This window comes from Simochromis diagramma, unplaced genomic scaffold (assembly GCF_900408965.1).
Source record: "Simochromis diagramma unplaced genomic scaffold, fSimDia1.1 OVJJ01000293.1, whole genome shotgun sequence".
Taxonomy (NCBI): Eukaryota; Metazoa; Chordata; class Actinopteri; order Cichliformes; family Cichlidae; genus Simochromis; species Simochromis diagramma.
The window spans coordinates 24,281,231-24,299,279 of record NW_024386801.1 but is presented as its reverse complement, the minus strand read 5'-3'; the positions used below and the strand labels follow the sequence as shown (position 1 = coordinate 24,299,279).

General features: G+C 40.7%; 1 protein-coding gene across 5 annotated transcripts in view; it reads right to left on the bottom strand.

Annotated features, from left to right (window-relative positions):
- ckap5 (cytoskeleton associated protein 5) overlaps positions 1-18,049 on the bottom strand; it is a 45,038-nt gene that overhangs the window by 14,448 nt on the left and 12,541 nt on the right. For 3 of the 5 annotated variants that reach the window (XM_040026707.1, XM_040026709.1, XM_040026708.1), the window contains exons 8-31: positions 16,839-16,952; positions 16,622-16,726; positions 16,140-16,229; positions 15,462-15,626; positions 13,388-13,516; positions 13,141-13,299; positions 12,894-12,995; positions 10,596-10,706; positions 10,380-10,472; positions 9,997-10,182; positions 9,728-9,822; positions 8,973-9,156; positions 8,685-8,830; positions 8,246-8,420; positions 7,109-7,222; positions 6,751-6,879; positions 6,318-6,512; positions 6,108-6,234; positions 5,559-5,644; positions 5,215-5,325; positions 4,674-4,796; positions 1,298-1,447; positions 1,025-1,228; positions 810-945 (exon numbers count right to left, since the gene is read on the bottom strand). In XM_040026707.1, the coding sequence (XP_039882641.1) occupies positions 810-945; positions 1,025-1,228; positions 1,298-1,447; positions 4,674-4,796; positions 5,215-5,325; positions 5,559-5,644; positions 6,108-6,234; positions 6,318-6,512; positions 6,751-6,879; positions 7,109-7,222; positions 8,246-8,420; positions 8,685-8,830; positions 8,973-9,156; positions 9,728-9,822; positions 9,997-10,182; positions 10,380-10,472; positions 10,596-10,706; positions 12,894-12,995; positions 13,141-13,299; positions 13,388-13,516; positions 15,462-15,626; positions 16,140-16,229; positions 16,622-16,726; positions 16,839-16,952 (3,229 nt within the window). The remainder of the gene's footprint in view (positions 1-809; positions 946-1,024; positions 1,229-1,297; positions 1,448-4,673; positions 4,797-5,214; positions 5,326-5,558; positions 5,645-6,107; positions 6,235-6,317; positions 6,513-6,750; positions 6,880-7,108; positions 7,223-8,245; positions 8,421-8,684; positions 8,831-8,972; positions 9,157-9,727; positions 9,823-9,996; positions 10,183-10,379; positions 10,473-10,595; positions 10,707-12,893; positions 12,996-13,140; positions 13,300-13,387; positions 13,517-15,461; positions 15,627-16,139; positions 16,230-16,621; positions 16,727-16,838; positions 16,953-18,049) is intronic. The other 2 variants (XM_040026710.1, XM_040026711.1) reach the window with 1 other exon arrangement.

The following is an 18,049-nucleotide window of genomic DNA, read 5'->3' as shown; positions in this document are numbered from 1 at the left end:
TCCCCTGCATTTCTCTACATACAGCTTCACATAAATGTGAAGGCCATACAGTCGATAAATTGTCTATTTCTCTCTCTCTCTCTCTCTCTCTCCTTCCTGCAATCACCCACTTAAATGTCTTCTGTGGTTTCCCTAAGCCATTTGGTGTTTCAGTTGTCCATTCTCACTTGAATTCTCCCCCATGTTCCAGTCTAATGGCCTCCTCAGTACCTTATAGTACCTTATTAACCTAACAGCAATTTTGCACTTGGACTGCAGACTTACTTGTGTTTCATAGAAGTAGAATGGGAGGCAAAATCTTCAGCTATTTATTAAGGAACCAGTTCCTAGTTTGGATTTAGGAGACATACACGCTCTACTTTTAAGATTAGGCCTAAAACTTTTCTTTCTGATAAAGCTTATAGGCTTATGTTACAATAGGCTTAGGCTTCCCATAATGCACTGAGCATTTCTTTTTCCTCCCTGTAGGTTTATACACCACTACTACATTTAATTAGTAAACTCTGGCCCTTTCTCCCATAGTGAGTCTTCGGTCCCGTTTCTGTTTGCCCTCGTCTTTCTCCTAACACCCAACCTATCGCTACAGATGTCTTCCTGAATTGCTGGAGCTGACAGAGCTTGAAAAGAACATTTTCCTTCCCCAAATCAAAATCCTGCCACACAGCTTTCATTTCTAATGCAATTTTTGTTTTATAGCTATAAAAAAAAAAAAAAAAAAAAAAAAAAAAAAAAAAAAAAAAATTTGGCACAAACAGAAGAGGACTGATAGTCATGTGGTGCAGCAAAGACTGTAACCAAAGAAAACCTACCAGCTCTCTGTTTGGAGTTTTTGGATTTGGTTCCATCCATGAGGAAAGGGAAGACCTTGGATGCTGGATAAACCTTGCATAGCATGGCCAGGATAGCCCGAACATCTTTGCGAACCACATCTTTTGATTCTCCAACCTAAATATGAGGGAAGATGCTCAGCGGATGGAGTGAGGAAGAAAATAAATGAAGAGGTCCCATTCGGATATGTACTCACCTTAAGTATGAGGTAGGGGACGAAGGAGTTGGCTTCATACTCAGTCAGGTGGTAGTTCTCTCTATTCAGCATGGCAAACAGCAATTTTAGATACTCAAGCACCTTCATCAGGACTGTGGTGTTGGTATCAAAAAACCGCAGGGTGAACCACTTCAGAATCAGGTCCAGACAGCTGATGGTGGCTTCACTCTCACTCTCCAACCTCTGTTAAACAGACTTCATTAGTGAAACGCAAACAAAACGCACTGCAGTAGGAAGAGGACCAGCCAATACCTCAATCATGACTCCAATGGCCTTGACATGTCTTTGGAAGTCGAAGTGAAACAGCTCATCTTGCAGCCACTTTGCAAAACAGGTGGACATTTGAGTTTTCAACTGCTCCACATATTCATCTCGAGGGGTGATGAAGTTCCACTTCAGAATCTACAACAAAAACGTTTTCTTTTTACTTAAGCAGACATGTCATATTTCACCAAAAAAATAAAATAAAATACATTTTGCACTTCTAATTTTATCACAATGCAACACTATGAAAATGCCTTTAAATGGTTTAACTGGTATTCAACAGTCCTACAGAGGCTACATGTATTCTACCATTTCATTCATTTTGCATCATGATGATGAGAATGATTACAATCTCCCTTTCTCTGACATACATCAAACTGGAGGTGTTCTGTTCACAAAAAAAGAAAAAAAAAAGAAAAGCAAAAAAAAACAAAAAAAAACAGGAGTAACAATTTCTTAACTACAGTGTGTAGTAGGGATGGGTACCAGTGTCCGGTGCCATGATGGCACCGGTTCTGACATAAACGGTAGTAACCAGACCGAAAAGCAGCGCACATTTCGGTGCTTTATTTCGGTGCTTTTTTTTTCCTGAGCTGTGATACACTTCTAGCCAATCATTTTACGTTTCCGAGGATAGTAGGCGGGTCCAGGTACGTACGTTCTTTTAGAGCAGAGCTACAGATTAAAAATGCCCAGGGCGAAGCGGTCAAAAGTCTGGCTGTACTTCACAGCAAAAGATGCAAACAGCAGCCTGCAACAAGTGCTTTAAGGTGATACTGTGATACTGTCAAAGGAGGTAACACCTCAAATCCGATGAAACACCTGGCGACGCATAGCGTTTTTTTAAAAAGCCGAGAAATGCGCCGTATTTGATAGCTTGCTGCGAGACCTCACACCGAGCACATCTACTGCGGGTGTGGTGCCTGTTATCGGACCCGGAGTTAGCAACATCCCCCAAAAACACGAAGAGGAGAGTCCTGGCTCCTAGCCCTGCCAGTGTAGTGATGTAGTGATGACGGATGATGATGGCAGCAGCAGCCGTTCTTCTCTGCGTGAGTAGCTTAATGTTGTTCGGGTGCAATTTAAGTTGAGTAGGCTAACCACGTTATTAAATTAATGCATGTAAGGTGAACTAGCAAACATCATCATAGCTACATGCAGCTGTCTTCTTGTTTGATGGCAGGTACTCCCTTCACCCCGGCCAAAAAGGCTAAAATGACCAAAGAAAAAGTGGAAAACAGCTAAACATGAGAGGTTTTTGGACAAAGTTTGTGTTTTTTTCCATTGTTTAAGCACTGCTTCCAGCCAAGAGTGGTGCCATATATGCCCCACAGCTGCAGAAAAGGCTAACATTGTTATCTTTTTACAAAAAACCAGCTGAACGTGAGAGGTTTTTGGACCAATTTTGTGTTCTCCATTCTTTAAGCACCGGTTTGAGCACCGGCACCGTTTCAAAAGTACCGATTAGGCACCGGTATCGGATAAAACCTAAACGATACCCATCCCTAGTGTGTAGTTTACACAGCATCTTAATTATAGTATCTCGTAATTAAGATACTGTAATTGGAGCTGATGCTGCTTTTTTCAGTACAATACGTTACAACAGCTCTTTATTATTCCATTTAAGAGCTATATACACGTGTGCAGCAAATGGGTTTCTGTATTATAAGTGAACCACAATCTGTAGCATTTAAAGTGGTACTGGTGGTAATTAATAGGGAACATAGAACAAAAGGTGCAAATGATTTTGGACATACATGAAAAATAGAGCTGCAATGATTCATCAAGTATTTTGAAGCATCTGATTATAAAAACTTCGAATAAACCGCGGCTCTGCAGCGTGCCGCTCGCACGATGGAAATGGGAACTCAAGTGTTTCACCCACATTTGCAACTAAAAACGGGGCTGTAATACAAACTTATTTAGGAGCATTGTGTAAATAAAAGGTGTGACATTAAGGCCACACAGGCCCCAGTTTTAAACAGAAACCCTGATAAGACAACAGCAGCAGTGATGATGACGCTGGCGTAGTTTAACATGGAGCCAGAGTCTGTTTACACACACCGCGAAGAGCAAAGAGGCGGAGCAGTTACAGACAGACTGAGCTCAGGTAGAATGAGAGAGAAAAAAAAAAAAAAAAAAAAAAAACACAACACACCAAAAACCAAAACGTGTTTGTAGTATCCAACACAGCGGCGCTGTTCCTGTAACCACCTTGTTTGACTACTGGGTAGGTGTGTACCAGTAAAACTGGGCCAGTAAAACTGAGCCACTGACCTGAGGGTTATTATACCGAACAGTGAATTATTGTTAATATTAATTAATAGCTACACCTTCATAACATCTTGTTTTCAGCAGCACAGAAACTTCAGAATGCTGTTATTATTGCTTCTCACCACATTCTCCTTTAAAGGCTTACAGACAAACTCAGTTATTCATAAATAAAGGTTGTTTTTTGGAAAAATGAAACAAATGGGGGGGGGGGGGGGGGGGGTCTAAAATGGAAACCAATGAGCAGTTCAATTTGAAAGACATTTTTCTCTCTAATATTCATTATTGCCCATTAATAAGACAAAAGTATTTCTATATATTTTTAGAGCTGCTTTTAATTCTCAAGTCTTCTTCTCTCCTGTACCTTCTCCTCAAAGTAATAAAAGTTTGGGTACAAACCTGATCTTATGCTGCATAGAGATTTCTTATCTGTGATGGTTTTCTTCCATTTCTCCAATTTGGTTAAATTGGAGCATCTAAAAATTAGCTATACATGAGGATATGAGGATATGAGTATGTGCTTGCCTGTCTTTGTATGGACCCTGCAATGGACTGGTGACCTGCCCAGAGTGCAGGCCGCCTATTGCCCTATGACGGCTCCTCTGGAAGTTCCATTTGTGCCAAAATTATATTCACGTGTACATCATCGATAGAGACAACACACTGGTCTTTGTCTATTAAACTTTGACGTCAGCTGTACAACCAGCATATTTTGATCACCAGATTGTGTATGTTTCATTTCAAAGTCAAAGCCTTTGTCTGTGCCAATAAAACTTGTGTTCTTTTATAGGACTTCTATTCTTTTGATGTGTTGTTGAGTATGTTAGCTTCCTGTCACTTCATGTTAGGTTGGTTCTCTGTTTCATTGTGGTGTTTAGTGCACTGCACACAGAACAATATCTAATGTTTTCAATTTAAATTTCAGCTTATAAATAAATAAATAAATAAATAAATAATTAATAACCTTAGTTCTTAAATTTCATGTTTTTAGACTTCACGAGTCTAAAACAAAGTCCAGCAGCCCAAAGGATATACCTACAATTACAAAGTCCACAAAGACATGCCCTATTGCTGTTTTTCCAGCTACTGGTACCTTCAATTGCTTCTCCTCTTTGATCCTCTGTTCCTTCGCATTGGCGATGAGGATGAAGAGTGGCCCAGACTTATCTTCATCATCCTTCAGACCTTTAGACACAGGCTTCTTACCAGCAGCACCCTGAGGGAAGCAACAGCAAATTCATAGTGAGAACAGCTGAATTAAACATTGTTCTGCCTGTGGATGTGTGAGCATGGTAATGTTTTCTAATGTCAAATGAAGAGAGGAAGAGCTTGTAAGTAACACACTGCAGAAAGAAGAAATATAGGAGGTGTTATGCGAGGCAGGTTGCAACGCTGAAGTCTGACACACACATTCATGCAGTTAAGTGAAACCTGAATCCTGTGTGAACTATCAATTTTGTTTTTGCAACCAAGTTAGTGCATTTTTGACACAACCACAGCGAGAGAGAGAGGCTGAAAAGAGCTAAAAAGAGCCCAGTGAGAAACTCTGCTCCTGGTGTACTGGGAGAGAGCAGGGACAGTTCAAATGAAGTTCTGAGCCGAGTTTCATCACTAAACACCACTTGAACATCTACCTGTTGATTGCCACCAGCAGCCTTCCCTTTGTTGGAAGGCTTTTTACTACCATTATTGTCCTTGTCCTTGGAAGAAGGGGGAGGGATGGGTTCCTCAGGTGGGGAGGGAGGCTGGGTGAGTAGAAAAACCATATTGTGTTTACAACTTCTTAGTCCTGAATTAAGTGATAAGAAAATAGTGTAAAAGAAAAAAAAAAAAAAAAAAAAAAAAAACCCAGTCGCAAATGTGCATGGCATGGCAAACCATACTGTACTGACTTAATTTATAAAGCACCTTGTATCTGCTGAGTGCAGTACACAAAATGAATAATGTTCACTCACACACACGTGAGAAGCATAAATACCTTCTTAGCAGCCATTCCACCTCGGACTTTCTTAACTTCTGGTTTACTATCAGCGACGTCTTCACTTGGTAGTTGAGACCTGGAGGCTGCAGAGGACAGATTCAAATTAATAGAATCGTCTGGCCATTTTAGCTCATACCTGCAAGCCTAACAGGAAATGACAAACTTCTCTCCAATGAAATCCTGAGTTCTATTGTTAGACCAGTTGAAGAGGGTTCATTGTGAAGGAGAGGAGATCAAAAAAAAAGGCATCACTCTTAAACATGAACAAGTACACTTAAAACAAAACAGGGGATTTAAAAGCTAAAAAGGGTTCCATCATTATTTAGTTACACATGAGAAAAAGTCCAATACAGTCTTAACAACAGCAACCTTCAACCGCCAAGCTTCACCTTTATCATCAGGATAAAGACTGGCTGTATTGGTGGCATTTACTTTATTTTTTACCATTCCTGTAATATTAAATGCAATCCATTGTTTAGATAAATTTGAGTACCACCGAAATGTTCTGAACACGTACTCGGGACTATGCTAAAATATTAAAAATACCTGAAGCAGCTCTATTTGGCTCTGCAGATCCTTTCCCTCCCCCCGTTTTGGCTGGCGCCGCAGGTTTAGCTGGCATCACTGCTCTGGCCTTTTCCAACATGGATACCACCTGATCCTTAGAGGAAGGCTGAGGGGAGATGAGAGTAAGATGACATTAATCCCTACTCACTATTTGTGGTCAAGAAGCAAAAATATCCCGTAGGTTCGTACTTTGAGTTTGCCTGTCGCTTTGGTCATCTTGTCGTAGCCAAGATGCATCATAAAGGTAGGAAGGGCATCCTGAGCCTTTTTGCGCACATCTCCATTTCTGTCCTCCAGACAGGCGTAAAGCTGAGGAATGCACAGCATCAGATCCCCTGGAACAGTCCTCTGTGTGGGCAACTTCTCTGCTAACCAGCCGAGCACCTGGGGAATGCAGAGAGGTTTCCAGCAAAACATGAGTCTCTTACTTACATCCCGTTGTGCTGCAATTCATGCAATAAGGAACACCAACAACTAAAATTTCAATCCATCTCTAGAAAACAGAACAGTCAAAGTTATGTTCTGTGAGACCGCACAGCAAAAAGAATAGGTGTGTGTGTGTGTGTGTGTGTGTGTGTGTGTGTGTGTGTGTGTGTGTGTGTGTGTGTGTGTGTGTGTGTACCTCTTGTCGCAGAAAGGGATTCTCTCTCTTCAGTTCCTCAGAAAGATCTTCTCCCTCCAGCCAGTCCTTCATCCCAGTCTGCTCCACCCAGGCCTGAAGTGTGGTCATGGCAGTCGCCCTCACATTTGGCTGCAGAAATAATTGCCAGCACAATTCAATCTAGGTCTATATATCTTACTATTGTTTTCATTAACATGATTGCTTCATGGCACTTTCATATTGTTATGAAATTTTCATGTAAAAGTCTCAAAAGCAGGAAAGCTCTGGAATGGAGGGCTTGGGAAAAAAAAAAAAAAAAAAAAAAAAAAAGAGTTTGCAACAAGATGAACATGAATACTATCATCGGTGGTCTGAGTACCTTGCTGTCTCCTAGAACAGTTATTATGGGAATTCCCAGAGCTTTGACGTGCTGCTTAAGTCCAGGTCCCAAGGCTGTAGCCAGCTGCTGCAGAATAGAAAGAGTCTGCTGCACCTGAAAAACACAAAGTAAAACCCTTATTAACATTTACTGCCTATTTATTTTAAGTATTACTACATAGTTACCTCACATAATATCGCTCCACACTAAACTGTTAGAGTTTTTAATTTTTGAGACAGACACAAACACGTTGTGATTTCATCTAAGGAAATCAACTGGACTTCTTTAAGTTTCACAGAGACATTTCACCTGTCATCCAAGAGGCTCCTTCAGTTCAAAATCCAAATGGAGTTCCGGGTATTTAAATCCTAGTGGTGTTAATGTGCCTCATCACGTCATGAATAAAGGCATGGATCATTATCACCAGATGTTTCGGATCAAACCACTAAGAGCTTGCCTCACCCCATCACCTATTGGGGTCACCTTACAGATGTGAGTGGCGGTTGAGGCGCCATGGAAGGGATCTCAAATCTGCATTGTAGGTGGCTAATAGTCAGTGTCGTAAGCTACCCCCTCTGTTCAACGACAGTTGACACAGATGGCCTCTATTACCTGTCTTCCAAACCATCTGCCTTTTCATTTCAAAATGTGAACATTAGCATCCTAAAAAAAAAAAAAAAAAAAAAAAAAAAAAAAGAAAAGTGACTTTTACCCTGCATAGTGCCCCTTGGCTGCTCCTTGTTGTCACAGCTGGGAAGGAGTTAAAGGATCTTAACATTCAGTCTTGTGTGAGTAAAAATGATCCAATTAAGTACTCCAATTCTTAATCAAAGATGAATCGAAATATACGTTTGACCAATATGTTAGAAGGAGAAATGTGAGTAGTAAAAATGATTGAATGTTTTTTTTTCACCAGACCATCGATATGCATGATTTTAAATGAAGGCAGGAGCACTAATGCTTGAACACAAAGCGATAATTTTTAGGCCTGGATTCTCATCCCATCTCCATACTTTCCTCACCAAAGATAAGAACCAAATAGGTTAAGTAGATAAATACAGTACAGGTGATTTCCCCCCTCAAATCACGCACGCACACGAGATCTGTAGGTCAGGTGAAGAGCACCATCTTACGCACCAGGATCTTGTTGGAGTCACTGAGACGTCCCTTCAGGGCCAGAGGAAGCTCTCCAATGTTGGCCATGATGAACTTGGCCTCTGAAATGATGGCTGCAACCTCATCCAGACCTTCCTTTCTGATCTTCCAGTTCTTATCTCCAATTTTAGACACAAGGTCAGTCGTGATCTTGTCACTTAGAGACAGAAGGAAAAAGAGCTACATTAAAGAAAGAAGGGGGATAGCAAACATGACATATTACAGATTTAAGGCCCAACATCCTACTGATGGCTTAATTAGCCAGATAAATGTCTAAACGCAACAGTCTAGAAGCTCTTACGATGGGTAACAACCCTGTGTGGACCTAAGAATTTGAAAATGTCGCCATCGGAGAAGCCATGCTCCAGCTGCCGCACATGGATGCATGGTTAAATAAATTTCAAGGAAACAATCAGGTTACCTGACATCTGTTCGGGGCAGCAGGTCCATGATATTTTGTCCTCCACCTCCAGCATCTTCATCCTGCTCCTCAACTTCAGCACCCTCCTCCTCTGCCGCCACTTTTTTGGTGAACCTGATAGGGGGTGGTGGAGATTGACCTTGCATCTAAAACAGGAGACAGGATAAAGAGACACTAGTTGTGATTATTTTTCCCGTTGTTGTTATTATACTACTACAATAATTAAACCGGTCACACTTGCTAAACTGAGCACATAGTTAAATTTAGAGAAATCTCTGGAAGTGCTACCTTCTCGAACTCTGCATCTATCTGTGCAAGGAGAGCCGGCTTCTCATCTTCAAAGAACATGCGTAGTGGAGCTCCCATGTAGAGGTACATGACTCCCAGCAAAGTGATGGCTGCTGTCCTAACAGCGGGGTTGGTTGCTCCCAGAGCTGTCTTCACATTGTTGATGAAACCCTTCACATTGATACTGGAGAGTAGGGAGGTCAAATGTTAACAGAGGTCTTTAGGACAACTTCCAGGGTGAAATGGCATAGATACATGAGGCCAGGAAAACAACTGATGTCATGGTGCCCATCTCAATCTTCTATATGCGATCTAGTTGCAATATGAAAAAGCAAGAACTGCAATCAGGCATTTATAATAACTGGCAAGGAGTCTTTGCTGTAGAAAAACTTTGGCCCACTCTGTTTTTGTAGAATTGTTTTTCCTTTTATTTATTTACTGGTGTTATTGTTGCCTAACAGGAATAGGTGGGATTTCTCCAGGTATTCCCCCTCCTAACACCACCAAAGACATGCAGTTAGTACGGTTAGGTTAGTTCGTGATTTTAAAATTGTCTATAGATGTGAATATAAGTGTGAATGGACCTCCCCAGGATTTACCCTGCCTCTCAGCCTGTGGCAGCTGGGAACAAAAACATAACTTCCCTGGCAAAATGTTAAATGAAGACGTTTTAAAGAAGCCCCGCCGCCCCCCAAATCAAAATCAGTTGGAAATTATGTTACAAATAAAGTGATGTGTGATGGACAGGAAGTTACCCTGCAAAGCCAAACTCCTTCATAGCATTAGACAGCCAGTTCAGAGTCTCTGCCTGGTTTTTGGGATTTTTCTGGGAAAAAGCCATAGAAACAACCTGACAAAGAAAAATCATAAGTCATTAATACTGTGCATTCTCAGTTCAATTGTATTAACAACAGTTGTATCAAGGCGCTGTTGCTACAGTAGTATCTGTTGAAGTTTCTGTCATTTTCTGCACATATAAAAAGACCTTTTCAATCTTTAACAATCCAGAAAAATTGATCCTTACCTGTTCTGCAGTCCATGGCAGTGAGCAGGCCTCTCCAATAGCAGTCAGTCCTTCTTTAGCATTTCCACCACACTTGACATCTCCAACCTTGTCCACCAAGCCATCCAAAACAACAGAGGCTGAGGTCTTGGAAAATTGTCCCCTTTGAGCAATGAGAGCCACAATCCGCAGTTTCAACTGCATCACCTGAACAAGAAAAGGGTAAGTAATCAGACATGGCTGATCTGTCCTATAACAGGTGCTTTATTTTGCCATTTACACACTGGCTTTCAAAGAATGCCAATGGTTTCAAGTGCAGTGCCAAAACTTTGGTTCCCTCTACAGCAGCTTTTCATTGATATTTTTTTTTAATGTTTCATTAACATCATCTTGTCAATGATTACCTGGAAGTTCGTCTCCTTCCACCCTGGTTTCTTGGCCAACATCCTGACTAAGGCCTGGCAGGGCATTGCAGCTTTATCCATTGTCTCAACAGCCTAGAAGGATATACAAATTTATTTATTTGCAATCACTGCTGGATAGTATGAGTCAATCAGCTTTTGTTCTGTGATGAAGTTGTTTATGACACAGCTGATGAGGACAGAACAGGAAGACTTTACCCTCTGGAACTCCTCCATACTGGCCAGTCTGTCCTTCCAGTTGGCTGAGTCCAGCTGTTCAAGACAGGAGGCAGGAAGTACACCTGCAGCCAAGTCCTGACACACCTCAGCCTGATATAACAACACACAAGCACACAATAAGAAATTCCAAAGCAATAGCCTGATAATGTTGTATCCCACAGGGATAAAATATTACTATGATAACATGAGTTAATGCTGCTAGGCACTCTTTGTCAGTAGTGAGGACTGGATACTGATTAACTAAGATAACCAACTTTAAGACAATATTCATATAATCCCAAGTGAAAACATGGAATTGTTTTAGTTACTTTAATCAGCTGTTTAAATCTGTTATTTTCAATTGTGCTTACTAGCATGTTGTTTTACAGTATAGTAGGCTGTTGCATTCACATCATTGTCTTTGTTTTTAAGTTGTAAAGCCTGTCAAGAAATAAAGTACGTGGGAATGTAAAGTCTTGCGTTGTGTGTACATTTCATTGGGCAGGTACAGGGAGTGCAGAATTATTAGGCAAATGAGTATTTTGTCCACATCATCCTCTTCATGCATGTTGTCTTACTCCAAGCTGTATAGGCTCGAAAGCCTACTACCAATTAAGCATATTAGGTGATGTGCATCTCTGTAATGAGAAGGGGTGTGGTCTAATGACATCAACACCCTATATCAGGTGTGCATAATTATTAGGCAACGTCCTTTCCTTTGGCAAAATGGGTCAAAAGAAGGACTTGACAGGCTCAGAAAAGTCAAAAATAGTGAGATATCTTGCAGAGGGATGCAGCAATCTCAAAATTGCAAAGCTTCTGAAGCGTGATCATCGAACAATCAAGCGTTTCATTCAAAATAGTCAACAGGGTCGCAAGAAGCGTGTGGAAAAACCAAGGAGCAAAATAACTGCCCATGAACTGAGAAAAGTCAAGCGTGCAGCTGCCAAGATGCCACTTGCCACCAGTTTGGCCATATTTCAGAGCTGCAACATCACTGGAGTGCCCAAAAGCACAAGGTGTGCAATACTCAGAGACATGGCCAAGGTAAGAAAGGCTGAAAGACGACCACCACTGAACAAGACACACAAGCTGAAACGTCAAGACTGGGCCAAGAAATATCTCAAGACTGGTTTTTCTAAGGTTTTATGGACTGATGAAATGAGAGTGAGTCTTGATGGGCCAGATGGATGGGCCCGTGGCTGGATTGGTAAAGGGCAGAGAGCTCCAGTCCGACTCAGACGCCAGCAAGGTGGAGGTGGAGTACTGGTTTGGGCTGGTATCATCAAAGATGAGCTTGTGGGGCCTTTTCGGGTTGAGGATGGAGTCAAGCTCAACTCCCAGTCCTACTGCCAGTTTCTGGAAGACACCTTCTTCAAGCAGTGGTACAGGAAGAAGTCTGCATCCTTCAAGAAAAACATGATTTTCATGCAGGACAATGCTCCATCACACGCGTCCAAGTACTCCACAGCGTGGCTGGCAAGAAAGGGTATAAAAGAAGAAAAACTAATGACATGGCCACCTTGTTCACCTGATCTGAACCCCATTGAGAACCTGTGGTCCATCATCAAATGTGAGATTTACAAGGAGGGAAAACAGTACACCTCTCTGAACAGTGTCTGGGAGGCTGTGGTTGCTGCTGCACGCAATGTTGATGGTGAACAGATCAAAACACTGACAGAATCCATGGATGGCAGGCTTTTGAGTGTCCTTGCAAAGAAAGGTGGCTATATTGGTCGCTGATTTGTTGTTGTTTTGTTTTTGAATGTCAGAAATGTATATTTGTGAATGTGGAGATGTTATATTGGTGTCACTGGTAAAAATAAATAATTGAAATGGGTATATATTTGTTTTTTGTTAAGTTGCCTAATAATTATGCACAGTAATAGTCACCTGCACACACAGATATCCCCCTAAAATAGCTAAAACTAAAAACAAACTAAAAACTACTTCCAAAAACATTCAGCTTTGATATTAATGAGTTTTTTGGGTTCATTGAGAACATGGTTGTTGCTCAATAATAAAATTATTCCTCAAAAATACAACTTGCCTAATAATTCTGCACTCCCTGTACACAGTCAACTGTGCACTGTAGTAGGATAGTACAAGTATATACAAATTTTTTCCCCCTGCTGATGGCTTAAAGACTTTCTACAGCTCTGTCCAGCTTTCTTAGAATAGCTGCCTCTCTTTTCAATGAGTTTCACACTGGACTGGGAGACAGCAAGTGTTCTAGCATGTATTGATATGCCGGACATTTGCTGCAGAGGACCAGCATGCAGTCAAGTAATGACTTACTGAAAGTTCAGACTCCGTGAATTCTTTACTGTCGGAGGACTTCTTGGATTTGGCACCAGCTGCAGAGGTTGGCTTCCCTTTCTTAGGTGGCACTGCTGACACCTGGATAAAGTTTCAAGTAGAACTATAGACTGGTAAAGATGCCAACCATCCTATTTATCAATAACAAAGCTGATATACAATAAGGCAACAATATTTCTCCTTCGACTAATTTGACTTTTCTGTACATGCATTGCTCCCAGCACACCTTATTGGCAGAAGTCTGGCTCTTTGATGGAACAGAGGATTTGGATACAGATTCAGCAGGGACGACGGCTTTAGCTGCACATTTCTTCTCAACTGTGCCGCCTCCTCCTGCACCCTTCCTACCTCCTGAGAGCTCCACATTATCAGCACACTCCTTAATCTGCAACAAAAACAAAGTGAACAGTTCATGACAACAAAAAAAAATTGAACCGAATTCACATCTGAATTCACATCTTCCTGATCCTCACCTTATCCAATTTAAGTTTATCCAAGTCAGCCAGGAAAGGGTTCACAGCTTTCTCTCCCACCACTTTCATGGCAGTCCCCAGAGCTTCAAAAGCAGCATCACGGACCTCTGGGGCAGAGTCATTTACTTGCTGTGAGGAAAACATAGGTACACTTAGAATTAGTTGGCCAGACTTGCAGTGCTTTTTCAAATTTTTCCATTCCATATTTAGTGGTGACTAGAACAAAATTCAATAGGCGATACAAATTTTGGTGTCGGTCAAGTTACATACAGGTGACATATATTGAACATAAAACAAATGCAAACATAGAACTTAACATCACTGTATCTGTGAATGTTACAGCAAACATTTGTTAAGGAGGTGTCCAAGTTCATACAGATATACACAAATAGGGCTGCAACGATCCTCACCATTATCGATGACATTGACTATACAAATTCATCGAATTTTATTGTCATATACTAATACCATGTACACGTATTTTTGTAACAGCAATACACTTCAGGAAACTATGGGTGCAGTTTCGCCTATATTGTCTGCCAAGATCGCACTCAGTACTAAAAGAAGAATGTTGCAATTCAAGTCATTCAAGTCCAAAGAATAGACTGAAATGATACAAAAGTGGAGAACTGCCAGGTTTTTTTGTTTCGTTTTTTTTTTTTTTTTTTTTTAAAGAAAGGAAAAGGAAACGGGGGGGGGGGGGGGGTCAACAATGTAAAGCAGTTCTGCAGCAATGGAGGTTGATCAAGCCTTGAAAGCTGGTGCTACTAATTCCTACAGGTGTTCCAACTTTTGGGATTACTTACAATCCCCTCTGCATAAAAGCAGTGCTGGAACACACTGTGGTACCATACCCTCGTGAGCATCAGTGGAGCAGTATTGTGCTGCAGGAGTAGTGTACTGCTACAAAAATGGAGAGAAAAAGGCAATTAACAATAGAATTGATTGAAGAGAGACAGACCATTATAACACTTATAAATGCAGGTCTTTCCTACAGACAAATTGCAAAGAAAGTCAAGGTGTCAGTGATTCCAAAGGGCACTCAGAAACTGGGGCAAACTCTGACAGGAAAAGGTCTGGCAGACCCAAAGCCACCACTGAACCAGAGGACAAGTTTCTGTGTGATACGCAGCTCACAGGACAACAGCTTCAAGCACAGCTTAATAGTGGTGGTAGTAAGCAAGTCTCAGTTTCAAAGACAAGACTTTGAGCTGCAGATTTGACAGGATGAGTTGCAGCAATAAAGGCATTGCTAAGATGTCAGAATAAGACAAGAAGGCTTTCCTGGGCCATGAAACACCATCATTGGACTACTGAAGTCTGGAAGAAGCTATTACGGACTGATGAATCAAAATTTGAAATCTTTGGTTCATCACGCAGGATCTTTGTATGCCGCTAAGTAGGCGAGAGGATGGTTCCACAGTGTGTGGCATCAACTGTCAAACATGGAGGAGGAAGTGTGACAGTCTGGGGCTGTTTTGCTGGATCCAGGATCACTGACTTGTACAGAGTGGGAGGCTCCCTGAACCAAAATGGCTACCACAGCATTGCTATACCCTCTGATATGTGCCTAGTTGGTCAGGGGTTCAAACTTGAAGCTTGTTTGGAATGAACTGGACAGAACAGTGAAAGCAAAGCAACCTGCAAGTGCCACACATTTATGAGAACTTCTCCAACAGATATGGGAAGAACTTTCTGAAGAATATTTGATTTCTATTGTAGAAAGAATGCCACGGGTATGTTCAGCTGTTATATCTGCCAAAGGTGGCTATTTTGAGTCAAAAGTTTAGAATACATTTTGGTCTATAAATTGATTTCACAATTTATTTTTTCACTCCAATTGCTTACTTGTACCATGATTTTTTTTTCAGAGTGCAATTTAACATTAAACTGCAGAAAAATATTTTTATTGGGAAAAAAAAAAAAAAAAAAAAAAAAAAAACCTCTCAAGGTTCTGGAGAAATCCTGATTGAGGTTGTAATTCATGCATGAAAGGGTTAATTATAGGTTCATCCTAAAAGGCATTACACTGTAATGCTGCAGTTGTAAATTATAAATTGTACTCTTAAGTCACCTTGATGAGAGCAGCACAGAAAGGCTTGAGGATGCTCTTGGGCAATGTGGCTTGTGTGCAGTGTCTGAAGGAGCGGGCGAGAAAAAGAGAGGCCTGCTGCTTGATTGAAGGGTTCTTATTGTCCATCACAGCCAGGATTTCCTCTGACAGGTTCTGGAAAGTTGTCTGGAGGGGGGAGAAGTCTGCACAGTCAGTGAAATTCTCTACAATTAACAGGAGTTCTAAGTTTATAACTACTGGGAAAGTGCATATAATATAAAGAATACCATCAACTGCCAGTGCTACCTCTCAGCTATAAGTCAACACACTTATGTTTTCAATTTCGAATTCTTATGCCGTCTTGATCTCAAGTTATGGAATTCACAATTTTTTATGAAAACTTGACCTCAGAAGGTCACTGAGATTCAAACTCATCCAAGATTCTCAGTGGATGCACTTAGGTATCAATTTGAAGCTCCTACGTCACCTCGTTCTTGCATTCACAGACTTAGTTGTTCACAGCACCGGCCTAGTGGGGGTGGTGACAATAACCTAACAGCCTTTTATGGCCGACGGCTAAAAACTGAACATGCTGATCTATGCTGTTAAGTGAAAGTACACATAACAAGAACTGGAGGTTTTTCAGTCAGATTTACATGCTGAAGTCTGTTGTCAATGAGATGTAAAGAATTTACTCACAGTAAGAAAGATGGCATCAATTGCCTCCTGCAGGGATTGGACAACCTGTGGCTTTTTTTCCTTGAACTTCTCTAGAATGGTTGGAACCACCTTAAAAGACAGATCTCACATTAGAAAGTAACAAACTGGGCCAGCCTATTCGATGACATATACAAACAGGTGATATAAGATGCAAAACAGATCAGTTTAAAAGTGCAAAACTTATGACTGCTGTGCAGCATCCAACACTAGAGAAAACTATGATACCTCAATCTGTTATACAGCTTTGCATCATGTTTGTTTGTTTTTATTCCTAATGAATAAAAGGAATTTAAAAAAAAATTGAAATAAAACACGTTTGTTTTTTTTGTTTTATTTCCTAAAGTTGCTATGCTGATCATTTCAGCCTACAGCATACGTTTAGTGTTTCAAGGTTAAAGAGAACATTTTCTCTTCTCAAAAATGTGCTGTTATTTAGATCAAGAAAAGGCACTTCAACTTACTTGTCCTGCATATGTTCCAAATTTCTTCCTCAGTCCAGTAGCCAGTCCTGCCAGACATTTAGCTGCCATTGAAACCAGCATCACGTTAGCATCTTTCCCTACGACCTAGAACACAGTAAACTTGTCAAGAGACAATCGCGAAACCCAAACCTGTGAAAAAAAAAGAAGAAAAAAAAAATGCTTTTTGAAGCCACTCAAGAGTACTTTGAACCTTTACCTTCTTTAGGGCTCTGACAAGGTCTCCATAGTCTCCGTTCTCTAGTTTGGGGTTCTTGGCCAAAGCCTCGACAGCCTCCAGTGCCTCTTTTCGTTCCTGCCACTTCTTAGCTTCCTACAATAGATAGAACAAACACACGTTATTAAACAGCATTTAAACTCCACGATTGTACCATCACCTGAACTGAATATTTATTTTAATATGCTAATAATTACAACTAACAAAAACAGAAAAACCAAGGCAGACGGGGAGCTCAATAACCGTGTCCCAATTTATGAGCTGTGTCCTTCAAAGGATGCATTTGAAGGTCAATTACGTCACTTCTGTTTATGTTAGAGAAGCAAGTTGTTGTATTTGTCTTTCTTCTTATTGGGTTGTCTTGGTTATATTGGTTATATTCTTTAGAAAATGCCCCATTTCAACTACTGCAGCTTGTAACCTTGTCATATAAAAACAGTTTTAACAAGTTGTTCCTAGGGCTGTTCAATATCACGATATATATCAGATGACGATATGACAACATCTGTCTTTTCATTTTACACTATCGTTTGTTTCGTGGTGTCGCAAAATAAACTGTTTACGGCAATATTTTTTTCATCGTTTTGATGGTCACTGTAGAATTTCTTAAAGTTCTCTCTTTCTCTTATATTTAGTATAACCACACTACGGACGGACAAGCGCCTGTTTTTATGAGTTGTCGTTAGCAACAACGAAGGCAAAACCATCGCGTGGCTCCGTCGTCCGCTTGTTTATTTTCCACATAAACCTTTCACAATAAAGCTGAAGATCCTGTTGAGATTTTTCAAAATAAACCGAATCATATGAAAAGGTATGTGGAGTGTTTACGGACGAGGAGCTAAAAAGAGCCGTCAGGTGCTAAAAAATAAACCGATAATAAACAGAGTTTTCCCTGCATCACGCCATGTAATAAATACTAAGAAATTTGTGGCTGTTTCAACTTATGTAACACTGGACTCCAGGTACACGACGCCCAGCTGAAAACACTTCACTCAAGTCAAGTGACCGGAGATTAAAAGAATTAACAGAAAATGTAAAATTTGTGTGATATATATTGTTGTTGGGGACAATAAATGTCTTATATCGCAATATGAGATTTTGGTCATATTGCACAGCCCTAGTTGTTCCTGTGGCTCTTTTCCATGTTGTATATAAACACCCCCCTAGGTGGAGTATAAAACATATTGGGAACT